We start from the raw sequence: 13,603 nt of genomic DNA, 5'->3' as shown, positions 1-13,603 counted from the left end.
TGACTGCTTCTAGTGATAGATGTGTTTCCTATGTTCTAGGTTAGGGAAGCTTCAGCTTTTGAGTATAATTAAACCTTTTAAGATACTATTCAGGATTAACAGATCCCAGAGTTAGAGTGAAGCACTATGGATTTATTTTCTAATACCAAATTAGGAATGTTCTTTTTAAGGTTTTTGAGACAAGATTTCTCTGGCTATTCTGGAACTCACTTTGTAGACCAGGTTGGCCTTGAGAAATGTATCATACCGGAAACATAAACCTGCCTCTTGAAATTAAAAGTGTGATCCACCACCAGTTAGGTTGGGGTGTTCTTTTTTTTTTTTTAAACATATATCCTCGTATCTTATCAAGAATCAAGAAGCGACTCACTGGACTTTTAGCTTTTCACTGAATAGTTTTGGTTGGGTTTTTTTTTTTTTTTTTTGTTTGTTTGTTTGTTTTGGTTTGGTTTTTTGGTTTTTTTTGGGTTTTTTTGTTTTTTTTTTTTTTTGGTTCTTTTTTTCGGAGCTGGGGACCGAACCCAGGGCCTTGCGCTTCCTAGGCAAGTGCTCTACCACTGAGCTAAATCCCCAACCCCGGGTTTTTTTGTTTGTTTGTTTGTCACTTGATAAGAGTGTTTATAGGATTTGAGTAAAAACTTTTGTTGGCTGCGCCTAGGGTATAGCGTAAATGTTGAATGTAATAGCTTTTGGGATACACCAGCGTATGTTCAAGGTTAAAAGATAATACTCTGTTTTAATGAGAGCAGCCTTAGAATCTAGAGTGTCTTGGTTTTTATTTTGTTCAATTTTTTTTTTTTTACAGTGCTGGGGGTTGAATCAGGGTGTTACGCATGCTAAGCAAGAATTCTGTCATCCTTGCTTGGCACCTAGAGGGCCTTCTTTTTTGTGATATTTCACTTTTGCTGTCTGAGCTGGCATATGAGAGCTTGTGGGTTTTCCTTTTTACAAAGAGGTCTGGGTGTAGCAGGGGCCTAAAATTTTAGACTCCTTGATATGTTACCATTCAAATTTTCCTATATTTTCACACACACACACACACACACACACACACACACACACACACACAGAGTAAAGTGTGTTGAGTAATTTGCTTGCATGTATTTCTGTATGCTTTGGCCTATGAAGGCCAGAAAAAGAAGTTAGATCCCTTACAACTAGAGATTGGATAGTTATTCACTACTGTGTGGATACTAGAAATTGAACCCTTGTCCTCTGAGCCTCTGAGGCATCTCTCAAGCTCCCACTTTTTTAAACTTAGTTTTTCCATGGGTGAAGGCAGAATTGAGGTATTGAAAAAATGTGGACATCTTATTCCCTTAATCATTTGGCTATGAGGTGGTGTTTTATTCAGTATATTGTGTAGGCTTTATTTCTTTCTTGTTTTGTAGAGGAAGTGTTAACAGTTTTAATATTTAAAAACATACTGATTTTTTTTAAACCTATAGTGTATTTTTAGATAGTTAGCTTTTTAATCTTTGGAAGAAACAACAATGGAAAATAAAGGATTGGCTTTCAGTTTAGAATAAAAAACTCAGGGGTGTTGTGTGTGGGGTTGTTGTTTCCAGTCATTATCCTTAGCTATCTTTTTTTTTTTTTTTTTTTTTTTTTTTTTTTTTGTGGTGGTGGGGTGAATGGGGTGGTAGCAAGGACAGGGTTTCTTTTTATAACCCTAGCTCATTCTATAGACCAGGCTAGCTTCAAACTTTACAACTCTGCCTGCCTCTTCCTTTCTAGTTCTGGGAAAGGTCTGCACCACCACCATCCAAACCCCCACCCCCCAGCTGTCTTTAAGAATCTGATTAGGAAGACAAGGACTGTTGTAACAGTTAGAAAAGAACAGGTTTTACAAGTCTGGAGTTAGAAATCAATGATGTGTGGCTGGAATGAAATGATAGATGGTGCCACTGTCATCTTCCTTGTGTGAAAGAATTGGTAATAGCTTCGTATGTTCCTGTTGTCATCTTCATGATTTGGCATACTTTTATGCATGACCTCTTTTATGTTTTCATAGAACAAACTTCAAATTCCTTTTTTAATTTAAGAAATAATTCAAATCTACTTAAAATATCCACAGGTACAGTGGGAATTATACAATGGGGGCAGATGTTCTCATTCACAAGCAAAATTTCACTGGTTGTTTTTTCTTTTCTTTTCTTTTTTGTTTCAGGACTTGATTTCATTGGGGTTGAGGGGTCAAATTATCCCCGAAAATTTGAGACTGCTCCTGGTATGATACATCCAGGTGCCTAATTGCCCCGGATATTTTTATAGATTTTTATGAATTGAAATATCTGTGGATATGTGGATTTTTCTGTCTGCTTTTTTTTTCTACCTTTTTCTTTTATCTTCTGTGTCTTTCATCCTTCAAAATATGTTCATTTAGTAAATACTTGGCATTTACATTGAGCTTACATTGCACTGTGGGAATGTAAACCCTAAGTTTTGTAGAACATTTCTTTTTACTGTTTCTGGCTTCCTTAGCCATGACTGGACTTCCAGTACAGGAAAGCATCAAGCACAAGTATCCGTATCAAGTCATCAGAGTACAGAAAGAAAATTCTTGGACAAAGAGCCTAGGTTAAGTAACTATTTAGTCAGTTCTATCTCCAGGATTATATTAAGTGCTAACTCATTTGGGGTTCTGTTTTTCAAGGATGAGACAGACTTTAGTAAGAAAACAGTAAAGAACTGTAAGAGTAAGAGGATATGATTTGCGACTTGTATTTCCCTGTAGAAGATAGTTTCTATTAGCAAATGTTTTGAAAGTTTTAGTGGTTTTTGTAGCTATTAGATTTTTATTTTTTTATTTTTATTTTTGCCTTGTTCTCTTTAATGAGATAGGATCTTACTATGTACACCAACAGGTTGGCCTCAAAAGTCTGTGTGCAGACAGCATGGCTCTTATCTGTCTACATGTGTATATGCGTGTACCTTGATTCCAGAGATCAGTATCTTTCTTAATCTGTTACTACCTTCTGGTTCTCTGAATGCACCTGAAGCTCACCAATTCAAATAAGCTAACTGACCAGCAAGCCCCAGTAATCCTCCTGTTTTGCTTTCCTGGTGCTAGCATTAGACTCATACCTGTGTGCTTTGTTTTGTTTTTGATGCTGGGAATCAAATCCAGTGTTCTGTGTACTCTAAGCAAGTGTGCTCCCATGGAGCCAAATACCCAACCTCTGCCCAACTTCTTTGTTGATGTTGGCAGTTGAACTCAGGTTCTTATGCTTGCAAAGGAAAGCTTTACCTATTGAACCATCTTTCCTTCTTGTCTCCTGTGCTCAAGTTTTTGATGTTCTTGTGTCACCTTTAAAGTATTGGAAGGAGGCATACTCAACCATTTGTTACCTCTTTCTTATTTTTACTTTTAAGATTTTTATTTTATTGACACAGAATCTCACTTTGCAGCCTTGGGAAGCCTGAAATTTGCTGTATAGAACAAGTTGTCCTGGAGGAAATTCTCAGCCTCCTGAGTTTTGGGATTAAAGGGTCTTAATCCCATGCCCAGCAACCACTTGTTAATTCTTGTGGAGTCTTCAAGAGTTAATCATATATTATGAGTTCTAAATATTTTTAAGGAAAGGGGAGGTCTAGTTTCTGGTAGGTATAAATTCTTACAGTAGCATTCTGGTAGAAGAAAAGAATCCTATTTCTCTACTTTTTTTTTTTTTTTTTTTTTTTGGTTCTTTTTTTTGGAGCTGGGGACCGAACCCAGGGCCTTGCGCTTCCTAGGCAAGCGCTCTACCACTGAGCTAAATCCCCAGCCCCAAGAATCCTATTTCTCAAAAATGTTCTTATGAGACATTTTCTTTCTCAGATACGTATCTGTGAGACAAAACATTGCGAGGAAAAAAGGGGGAATGTTAGAGAGAATTGATGACTATCTTGTGTTGTCTAAGCATGAGGGCTGGAGTTTATAGTCTCACTACTTTTAAGCCACATGGATGTAGAGGCCTGTCTATAACCCAGTTCTTGGGAGAAGGAGATGGGATCCTCTGTGCAAGCTGGCAGCTAGACTACCCAAATAAGATCAGCTTCAGGTTGAGCCAGAGACCCTGCCTCAGTAAAACAAAGAGACACAGAACATATTTGAAATCAACCTCTAGTTGCTACCTTCGTGTGAACACCTACCAGCACAAACACAAACATTGTGTCTATACATATGAACATACATACATAATACACAGACCCAGAGAGAGAGAACAATAAAGGTGCCCAGGTAAATATATAGAAGTTGGCTGATAGTGTATAGAACTTTTCTGCAAACTGTTTCAGTTCAAGAGAAGGGGGAAATGATTTCCTCCATGGTTTGTGAGATACCCCTGACAGGTCATATTCTATATTCTCTATAAGTAGAATTAGGATAATAGTTGTTGTACATACTTGGTTCTTTTTTTTTTCTTTTTTTTTTTTTTTTTTTTTCTGGAGCTGGGGACCGAACCCAGGGCCTTGCGCTTCCTAGGCAAGCGCTCTGCCACTGAGCCAAATCCCCAACCCCGTACATAACTTGATTGTAATTTTGCTTTGTATCCCCCAAAGAGCAAGTCTATGCCATGTTCCCTATATAGTTAACCTGGTTTAAGCCAGTAAGACTTATGAACTTGACTTGTGCAGATTATTTTGTTGTTGTTCATTTCTAATAACAGAGATCCTTCTGTCTGTTTTCTTTGTTCAGCTTCCAAACCTACTTATTCTCCTTTCACTAAACATGTGCCAACTTCTTCTTGTTTTCTAACCACTGGTCTTGTTTCTCTTCATATTACCTTGAGTTTGGTTTTCTTTGTTTTTATACAAAATAAGTAGATGTAGCTTGCATGTTCTGTTTTAAATTAGTTGCTATCATCTCATTAAATGGCAGTTAAGACAATGCTGAGGTTTTTAAAGATACTGCATGGCATGTTAAATACTGATGGGAAGGAGGGTAGGAAAGGGTCTTGGATGGATGGATGTGTTTATATGTATGTCCTGTTTATGCAGCTCATCCACTCCTGTTACAAGTATGTAACCCAATTGGCTATGAAATCATAATCTTCTTCAAACCTTTTTACTTTGGTGGTACCCTATCTCTGAAGTCAACAGCTTCTTTCTGTTTGTTAAATTCTAATAATTATACTATTGCTTGTCAAAATGTTAATGCTGTAGTGTTGTCTGAATATGTTTTATGACACTTAAGTTTATTTTGCCTTTTTTTTCCCCTCCAATCCTAGGTGCATGGAGGACTGCAACAGAAGAGTGGGGAACTGAAGATTGGAATGAAGATGTAGGTATTCTTGGGCTAGTCCTTACCTAATGTATTCTATCCCTAAGTTGTGTTTAGGGATAGAAAAATGGATATATTTCTGCCTTTCAAAATGCACTGCTAAGATTCTGACCTAAAACTTTTACATCCAAAATAGTGTTCTGAACCAGAACATTTCACATATGTTATATGAAGGAGACTGGGCATGGACAGGACTCTGTGGAACCACACTATGGAAAGGGCAAGTGCAGGTGTGTAAGTCCAATACCTGATTGTCAGATTGACCCAGGAAGATAGAATGGTTGGGTAGGGTACCAACAATAGAACTAGGACTGGGAACAAGCTAAATGGTAGAATGCTTGTCTAATATGTGTGAGATCTTGCATTCAAATCCTATCACTGCAGAAAAGTCTTTTTAGTTAAGCAGATAGTAGGTAGTACATTGATTAACAGCTGCTAATGTCATACAACTGTACTTGGAGCTGTTGCATATTCAGTATTAAATCCTATAATGAATTGGCAGTGGATAGTTATGGTACCTAAACCTTAAGTTTAAAATCCAGTTGGCTGTGGAACTTTTTTTTTTTTTTTAAAGATTTTATTTATTCATTTTATATATGACAAGTACACTGTCACTGTCTTCAGACACATCAGAAGAGGGCATCGGATCTCTTTACAGATGGTTGTGAGCCACCATGTGGTTGCTGGGATTTGAACTCATGACCTCTGGAAGAGCAGTCAGTGCTCTTAACCGCTGAGCCATCTCTCCAGCCCGGCTGTGGAACTTTTTAACTACCCAGTGCCCAACTCTATATTCAAATGACTATCCAGTTGGGTATCTGCCACCTTGACTCTACTTGGAAAACTTATAGATGGGTGGTTTATGAAGAATTTTCTTTAATATTACCTAAGTAAAAAGAATTTTAACTGGTCACAGTGAAACTTGTGAACTGTTTCAGTGATTGAGGATAAACTTATTTTAATATTTTAAATTTGCTTCCCTTTATATATAAGTAGGTAAGGTAGCTTTGTCAGATTGCTTTGGTTATCAGTCTTATGTTTCAAAACATTCCAGTGCACCAGCATCACAGTGTTATTCTTTTATAGCTTAGCTAAACTGCTCTGTGAATACGAACACGTTTTACAATGGGTTTGCTGTTTATTACCAAAGAGATTTTGATCAAGAAATGAAGAAAACAAACCTAATTCAACATTTTATTTAGGAAGAAGAGTTATTCCCTGTAATTGGTTAACTAATTAGATACCTTACAAGTACAATGTAGTTAGAACTGATGCAATATTTTCATATAGCTGAAATTTCTGAAAAGACATTATTTGACCAGCACTTGGACCTGAACTACTCAATAGCCAGGAATTAACATTTTTTCTTTCTTCATCTTGGTCATGCTTTTCCTTTCATTGAGGGAGAGAAAATGGTGGAAGATAAATGTCCTTTGGGTAGAGGTAGGAGTTGGGATTTGTAATGAGAAAATAAAAAGGAATTTCCTCAATATATGTGACTAGCACAGAGATAGCCTTCTGTGAGTTCAGTCTGTATATAATATGGCTCTATTGTGTTTTATTGTGTTCCTTCATACTATTCCTTGCTTGGATAAAACCATTAAGCAGACTTGACATCAATGTATTCAGTATTCCTCAGGGTAGTTTTTTGTTTTTTCATAGAGTTTTCCTTCTCTTTTGGTACTGAATTTACCTGACCTGTGGCAAATTTCTGACACCAGGAGTAACTGATTTCTTTCTTTCCAGCTTTCTGAGACCAAGATCTTTACTGCCTCTAATGTGTCTTCAGTGCCTCTGCCTGCGGAGAATGTGACAATCACTGCTGGTCAGAGGCAAGTGTGTAGTAAAATTGAGTGTACCTTTTTAAAACAGATAGGTGGTTGTTGCTGCTGCTGCTGCTGCTGCTTCTCCTCCTCCTCCTCCTCCTCCTCCTCCTCCTCCTCCTCCTCCTCCTCCTCCTCCTCTTCTTCTTCTAAGAATTATTTATTTTATGTACATGAGTGCACTGTCACTGTCTTTAGACACACCAAAAGAGGACATCAGATCCCATCACAGGTAGTTGTGAGCCACCATGTGGTTGCTGGGAATTGAATTTAGAGTCTGTAGAAGAGCAGTCGGTGCTCTTAACTGCTAAGCCATCGCTGCAGTCCTTATTTTTGAGTTCTTAATAAATGTTGAACTAATGTAAGCACAATTTGCTAAACCATCAGCATTGGAATTTTATTTAATGGCTCGTTCTCCCTTGGACACAGGTGGAACTGGGTAAAGCTGAATATTTTCTTCTTCCCTTGGTTTTAGTTGTTCTACCTTGGGTCACAACTTTAGCATAAATTCAAGTGTCACTGAAAGTCATTGTGAGTAGCAGAGCATAGTATTATGAATTTCTTTTCTCTTTTTGATGAGATGCTGGGCATGATTTTATGTCTTTGTGAATGCTAGGCTTATACTGTACTGTTGAGCTGCACATCAACCCCATATTTTGGTATATGTGCTGCAAAGGGAGTACATCCCCATATTTTGTTTATATCACAGGTAAAACAAACTCTTTAGAGAAAAACTAAAACCTCTGTTTAAGCTCCATTTGAGGGTGCTAGTAATCAAGTACACTGTTTTGTTGTTTTAAGACAGAATTTTGCTATTTAGGCCAGGTTGTCCTTACACTTCAAGTAGTCCTCATGCATTAGCCCTCTGTGTGCTGGTGTTTGCACCACCATGCTTAGCTAAGTATATGGTCTTATATTTTAGAAATTAGTAATTTTTTTTTCTTTTTTTCAGAGCTGGGGACTGAACCCAGGGCCTTGCGCTTGCTAGGCAAGCACTCTACCACTGAGCTAAATCCCCAACCCCAGAAATCAGTAATTATTATGTATTAAAATCATAGCTAAATAGTTTTATATTTGATATTCAAAATGGAGAGTCAAGTGTGATGCTGCACAACTTTTATTTTAGTGCTTGGGAGAGAAATGATCTCCATGAGCTTGAAGCTTGTTAGAACTAGTGAAACCTTATCTCAAAAGAAATTTCTGAGTATATTATGGCCTATGCTTATGATTTGAGTACTTGGGACACTAAGGTAAGAGAAACAAAGCAAGTCTTGGCTACATAGTAAGACTCTTTTAAAGAGACAGCCCTCTTCTACCCTCCAAAAAACCGTGAAGATTTGGTATTTCATTAAATTAGTGTTATCATTAAATGTTTTAAGTATTTTGGCAGCACTTGGCACTCAGTTATTCTGATAAATATAACATATTAGGACTTTACAAGACTGTAGTATCAGAACATAACCTTCATGTTGATTTAACTATTGTCTAAGTTTGCAGACTGTGCTAGAATGTTCATCTATAAAGATCCCTTTCTTTCCCAAACTAGAATTGATCTTGCTGTTCTGTTGGGGAAGACACCGTCTTCAATGGAGAATGATTCATCTAATCTGGATCCATCTCAGGCTCCTTCCCTGGCCCAGCCTCTGGTATTCAGTAATTCGAAGCAGAATGCCATATCACAGCCTGCTTCAGGGAATACATTTTCTCATCATAGCATGGTAAATATGGAACAAACCATTACACTATCCCAGCAAACACTGCACGTGTCAAGAATTCCTTTGTCAAGGATTGTAAGGTAGAGTCTCACTGTGTAGGCCAGACCTCTGGGAGTGCATGAGGATCATGCCCTGGTGCTCTTAAGTAACAATCTTAGAGTTTTGTAAGAATGTTTTTGTTTTAAACCCAGGTATGAAATATGGTGTTGCTTCAGATTAACCATAACAGCTGTGGTTTGCTTTGTCTAGTGGCTGTGTGATTTGCCAGTTGCAGATAGTTTCCTCAATTGTATGTTTGGAATTCTGGGGACTTTTTAGAGGATATATAAATGCTAGGACCTCAAGAGGAGGGTTGGGTGGTTGTTGGGATATTGGTAGGTGTTGGTCACAGTTAAGTAGTCATGTGCAGGGGCTGGGGATTTAGCTCAGTGGTAGAGTGCTTACCTAGGAAGCGCAAGGCCCTGGGTTCGGTCCCCAGCTCTGAAAAAAAGAACCAAAAAAAAAAAAAGTAGTCATGTGCAAAGAAGAAACAAGAAGAAATTAGATACCATCATGGCAAAGATCAAACTTGCCCCAAATTTGTCCCAAACTCACTCAATGGCCCTAATAAACAGAAAGTAGTCTAACGATAATATCTTCCCTTTCTGATCCCTGACTTTATTCAGCAATCTATTTACTTTCCTCTCTATTCCTCTCCTATTTAGTGTGAGGGGGTTGAAAGGAGTGGGGGAAAGTAGCAAAAGACACCTACACTGCTTGGTTTATTTTCAGTTCTCAGATCATAAAGTACCTCATTCCCTAAAATTGAATAAGTGGAATAAATGCTCCAATATTCCAAGCAGAAGTTTCAGGGGTTTTTTTTTTTGTTTGTTTGTTTGGCTTTTTTTTTTTTTTTTTTGGTATTTTTGAGACAGTCTTTCAGAGGAAGCAGGCTGCCTTTAGTCTCTGTTTTAGAAGTCAGTCCTATTTCCCATAATGGTTGTCCTTTCTAATTGCCTGCCTTTGTCTTGTCAAGCCTTAGGGAAATGAGTAAGGCAATAGCACTAGTAGTTGTTCGGGTTTTTGTTTGTTTGTTTGGTTTGTTTGGTTTTTTTTGTTGTTGTTGTTGTTGTTTTTAAAGAGAACTCTCTTCATGTGACTCTGGCTAACTTGAAACTCACTGAGTATCCTTATTGACTTCAAACTTGAAACAGTTATTGCCTCCTGAGTGCAGAGATTTAAAGGAATGTGCTCCTGCCCAGCCTAGTTTCTTTTCTTTCACTGTTTCTCCATGGTGTTTATGTCTCAGGCTGGCCTCGTTTCTCTTGTCTTTAACTCCTAGGGAGTGGGGTTATAGGCATGTGCCAACATAACTTGTTTTGTATGGTACTGTGAATAAAATACAGTGCTTGTGCATGCTTGGCAAGCATTCTAGTAGCTGAGCTAGCCCTCTTCATTCTTTTCATTAAGAATAAATAAAGGATCAATTTTTGTTAAAATTTAATAGTGCTTGTATCGTGGACATTTGTTTATTTTCTCTGTGGGTTGATGTTCAAGGAGGCCAGAATCTGTAGTGTTAGTTTCCTTGGAACTTGAGGTTTTGTTTCTTTTTGAAAAAATTTTTAATGTAAAATCTGCATACATATGCATACTTTTTGTTTTTTAATTCATTTTTCTTGAACAGTCTTGCCATATATATGTATGTGTATATGTGTGCATGTACATACATATATTTATATACACACACAACACATACCACACTGGTCTTGAACTTCATTTCAAATCCTACTGTAATTACAGATGTGACACATGCCTGGTATTTTTCTGTCTTTAATGCTTTGTACTTGAATGTTTGATAGAGGTCTGGAAGGATGGTTTTGCAGTCAAAAGTGCTTGCTGCTCTTCTACAGGAACCAGAGTTCAGTTTCCAGCACTCAACAATGGGCAACTCACAACTGTCTGTAACTCCCGTTGCCAAGGTTCAGATCCTCTTTTCAGCTTATGTGAGCACCCACACAGATGGCATTCCTACTTATGTAGGAACCATACATATAACTAAAAATAAAAATCATTTTTCAGAAGAAATTTATACTAATTAGTTTTTTGAGTTCATCTCTTTGCAATAGTTTCTTGTTTTTAAATAGACTTTTGAGTTTTTCTACATTCTTTAAAACACATTATGTGTTACGAATTTACATGTGTATACATGCCATTGCATCTACACAAGCACATGAGGAAGTAAAAAGAGAACTTGTCTAGGAAGCGCAAGGCCCTGGGTTCAGTCCCCAGCTCCGAAAAAAAGAACCAAAAAAAAAAAAAAGAGAGAACTTGTGGTGTCCATGAGAGTCCTCAGACTCTCTTTGTACATTAGTCACTTGTTTTTCCTTTTACAAAATTCCCGAGTAAATTAACCTAATGGAGGGAAAGTTTTAGTTTTGCTTCATTATCAACAATTACTACCTATGGTTGGTTGACTTTGCCTTGGGGATAGAGAGAATTATTAAGAATAAATTATGGGGGTTGGGGATTTAGCTCAGTGGTAGAATGCTTGCCTAGCAAGCGCAAAGCCCTGGGTTTGGTCCCCAGCTCCGAAAAAAACAAAACAAAACAAATTATGCTGGGCTGGAGAGATGGCTCAGTGGTTAAGAGCACTGATTGCTCTTCCAGAGGTCATGAGTTCAATTCCCAGCAACCACATGGTGGCTCACAACCATCTGTAATAGGATCCGATGCCCTCTTCCAATGTGTCTGAAGACAGCAACAGTGTACTCATATACATGAAATAAATGAATAAAATTTTTAAAAAAAGAATAAATTATGCTTATAACAAATGCATGTTATAAAAAATAGTCCAAGTCATGTTGGATAATCAACTTGTTGATTATCTTGTGTAAAATTTGGGCTGGCCCTATAACTTAGTTCTTGCTAGTTAATAACATTCAAATGCGGTTCCAGTTAGTAAGTTTTGTTTTGAGTTGCTTAATGTAAATTAATTTTGTTTTTAAATGTCTTATTAAGATTAATTTATATATTTAAGAAACATGATTTCTCTATGTAGTTCTGGCTATACTAGAATTCCCTATATAGATCAAGCTAGCCTCAAACTGACTAAAATTCTCCAGCCTCTAATCCCTTCCTCTTGTCGTGGTTAAAGGTATGCACACTGTGCCTTGTTTGTTTGTTTGTTTATAAAGATGGGTTTGCTCTTTGTAGCCCTGGCTGTCTTGGAATTTAGTGTGTCCCTCGATGCCTACCACTGGGTGCGGAGATCAAAGATTCACACACATCCCTCCCTTCCCCCATTCCATTCTTACCCCTGCCTAGGTTCCTTTCCTTTTTTAGCTAGTCCCTCTCTACTTTTGTTTTTGTTTGTTTGGTGTTTTGTTTTGTTTTGCTTTATCACTCCCCATTGCAAGAAACTTCTTTGACTAAAACTGACAGCATATATAGGATTTTTTTTTTAAGTTTAATTTGATAAGCACATTGTGTCCTTTAGCAAAACAATAATAGTTCTCCTTCTTGTGCCTTTGAGTTCCCTGGCCACTGGCTTTTGACCCGGTTTATGGTTCCCTTCGTTTTGTGTTTTGCTTTTTGTTTTATTTTATTTAGTTATTCACCCATTTATTTGTTTTAATCAGTGTCTCATAGCCCAGACTGGCCTGAAACTTAGAGATCCTCTTGTCTCTGTCCTCGAAGTGCTGGGATTAAAGGCAGCATATTTCATTGTGCTTGAAGACCTTGAACTTCTCATTCTCTGCTTAGCTTTGCACATGTTAGTATTCCAGGCATGTGATCAGTCTACATAGTGCTAGGAACCAATTCTAGATTTTTATGTGCTATACCATCTGATTATATATACATGTAGTATATATATAATATATGTATATATTATATATATATATAAAACTCATTGTGTATCTCATTGGCATCAAGCTCATTTATCTTGCCTCTCAAGTGCTTAAATTTACTGTTTTATTTATTGGTGAGATGGGATCTCGCCATGTAGTCCATGCCAGCCATGAATTGTATTCTTTCTGCCTCGTTTCTGCATACTAGGATTTCAGACATGTACCACCATACTTGTCCTTAAATAAGCTTCCTACAACTTATGATGTGTGCTACTTTTACTCCCATTTCAGATCATAATTTTCCCCAAAAGATATACTCAGAATTTGAATATAGGTATTGTGACTCTAGAATGTGTGCTCATAATAGTGCAGTATACTGGGCTGGAGAGATGGCTCAGTGGTTAAGAGCACTGACTGCTCTTCCAGAGGTCATGAATTTAATTTCCAGCAACCACATGGTGGCTCACAACCATCCGTAATAGGATATGATATCCTCTTCTGTTGTGCATGAAGATAGCTACAGGGTATTCATAAAATGAATAAACAAATCTTTTTTTTAAATGCAGTATACTTGTTTAAAACTCTCCTGAGACTCTAGGCATTTGCTATTCTTTGCTTAGTAGCATTCTGTGGGTAGCATTATTATGTGTTTACTTTTGGTCTCTGTTAGTCAAACAAGGTTACTAGGTGTAAACTTCTCTGATCTCTTTGTTGGTCTGTAGGTGAGCATGTTGGGGAAAGGATTTGGTGATGTTGGGGAAGCTAAAGGTGGCAGTACAACAGGCTCTCAGTTCTTGGAGCAATTCAAGACTGCACAGGCCCTGGCTCAACTGGCAGCTCAACATTCTCAGTCTGGAAGCACCACCACCTCCTCTTGGGATATGGGCTCAACAACACAATCACCATCACTGGTGCAGTATGGTAAGTTGATGGGTGACTTAAATCTTTTACACGTAGAGTTGTAGTCTAGAAGAT

The 13,603-nt window shown here is 37.6% G+C and overlaps 1 protein-coding gene across 50 annotated transcripts in view; it reads left to right on the top strand.

The window, feature by feature from the left end:
- Ubap2l (ubiquitin associated protein 2-like) overlaps positions 1–13,603 on the top strand; it is a 55,369-nt gene that overhangs the window by 17,780 nt on the left and 23,986 nt on the right. For 18 of the 50 annotated variants that reach the window (XM_063282147.1, XM_063282140.1, XM_063282148.1 and 15 more), the window contains 5 exons: positions 2,171–2,245; positions 5,211–5,263; positions 7,010–7,095; positions 8,633–8,804; positions 13,351–13,549. In XM_063282147.1, coding sequence (XP_063138217.1) covers positions 2,171–2,245; positions 5,211–5,263; positions 7,010–7,095; positions 8,633–8,804; positions 13,351–13,549 — 585 coding nt within the window. The remainder of the gene's footprint in view (positions 1–2,170; positions 2,246–5,210; positions 5,264–7,009; positions 7,096–8,632; positions 8,805–13,350; positions 13,550–13,603) is intronic. The other 32 variants (XM_063282157.1, XM_063282155.1, XM_063282156.1 and 29 more) reach the window with 2 other exon arrangements.

Source organism: Rattus norvegicus, chromosome 2 (assembly GCF_036323735.1).
Source record: "Rattus norvegicus strain BN/NHsdMcwi chromosome 2, GRCr8, whole genome shotgun sequence".
In the NCBI taxonomy this organism is placed as follows: domain Eukaryota; kingdom Metazoa; phylum Chordata; class Mammalia; order Rodentia; family Muridae; genus Rattus; species Rattus norvegicus.
The sequence above is the reverse complement of the archived record's forward strand: the minus strand, read 5'-3'. Positions and strand labels throughout refer to the sequence as shown.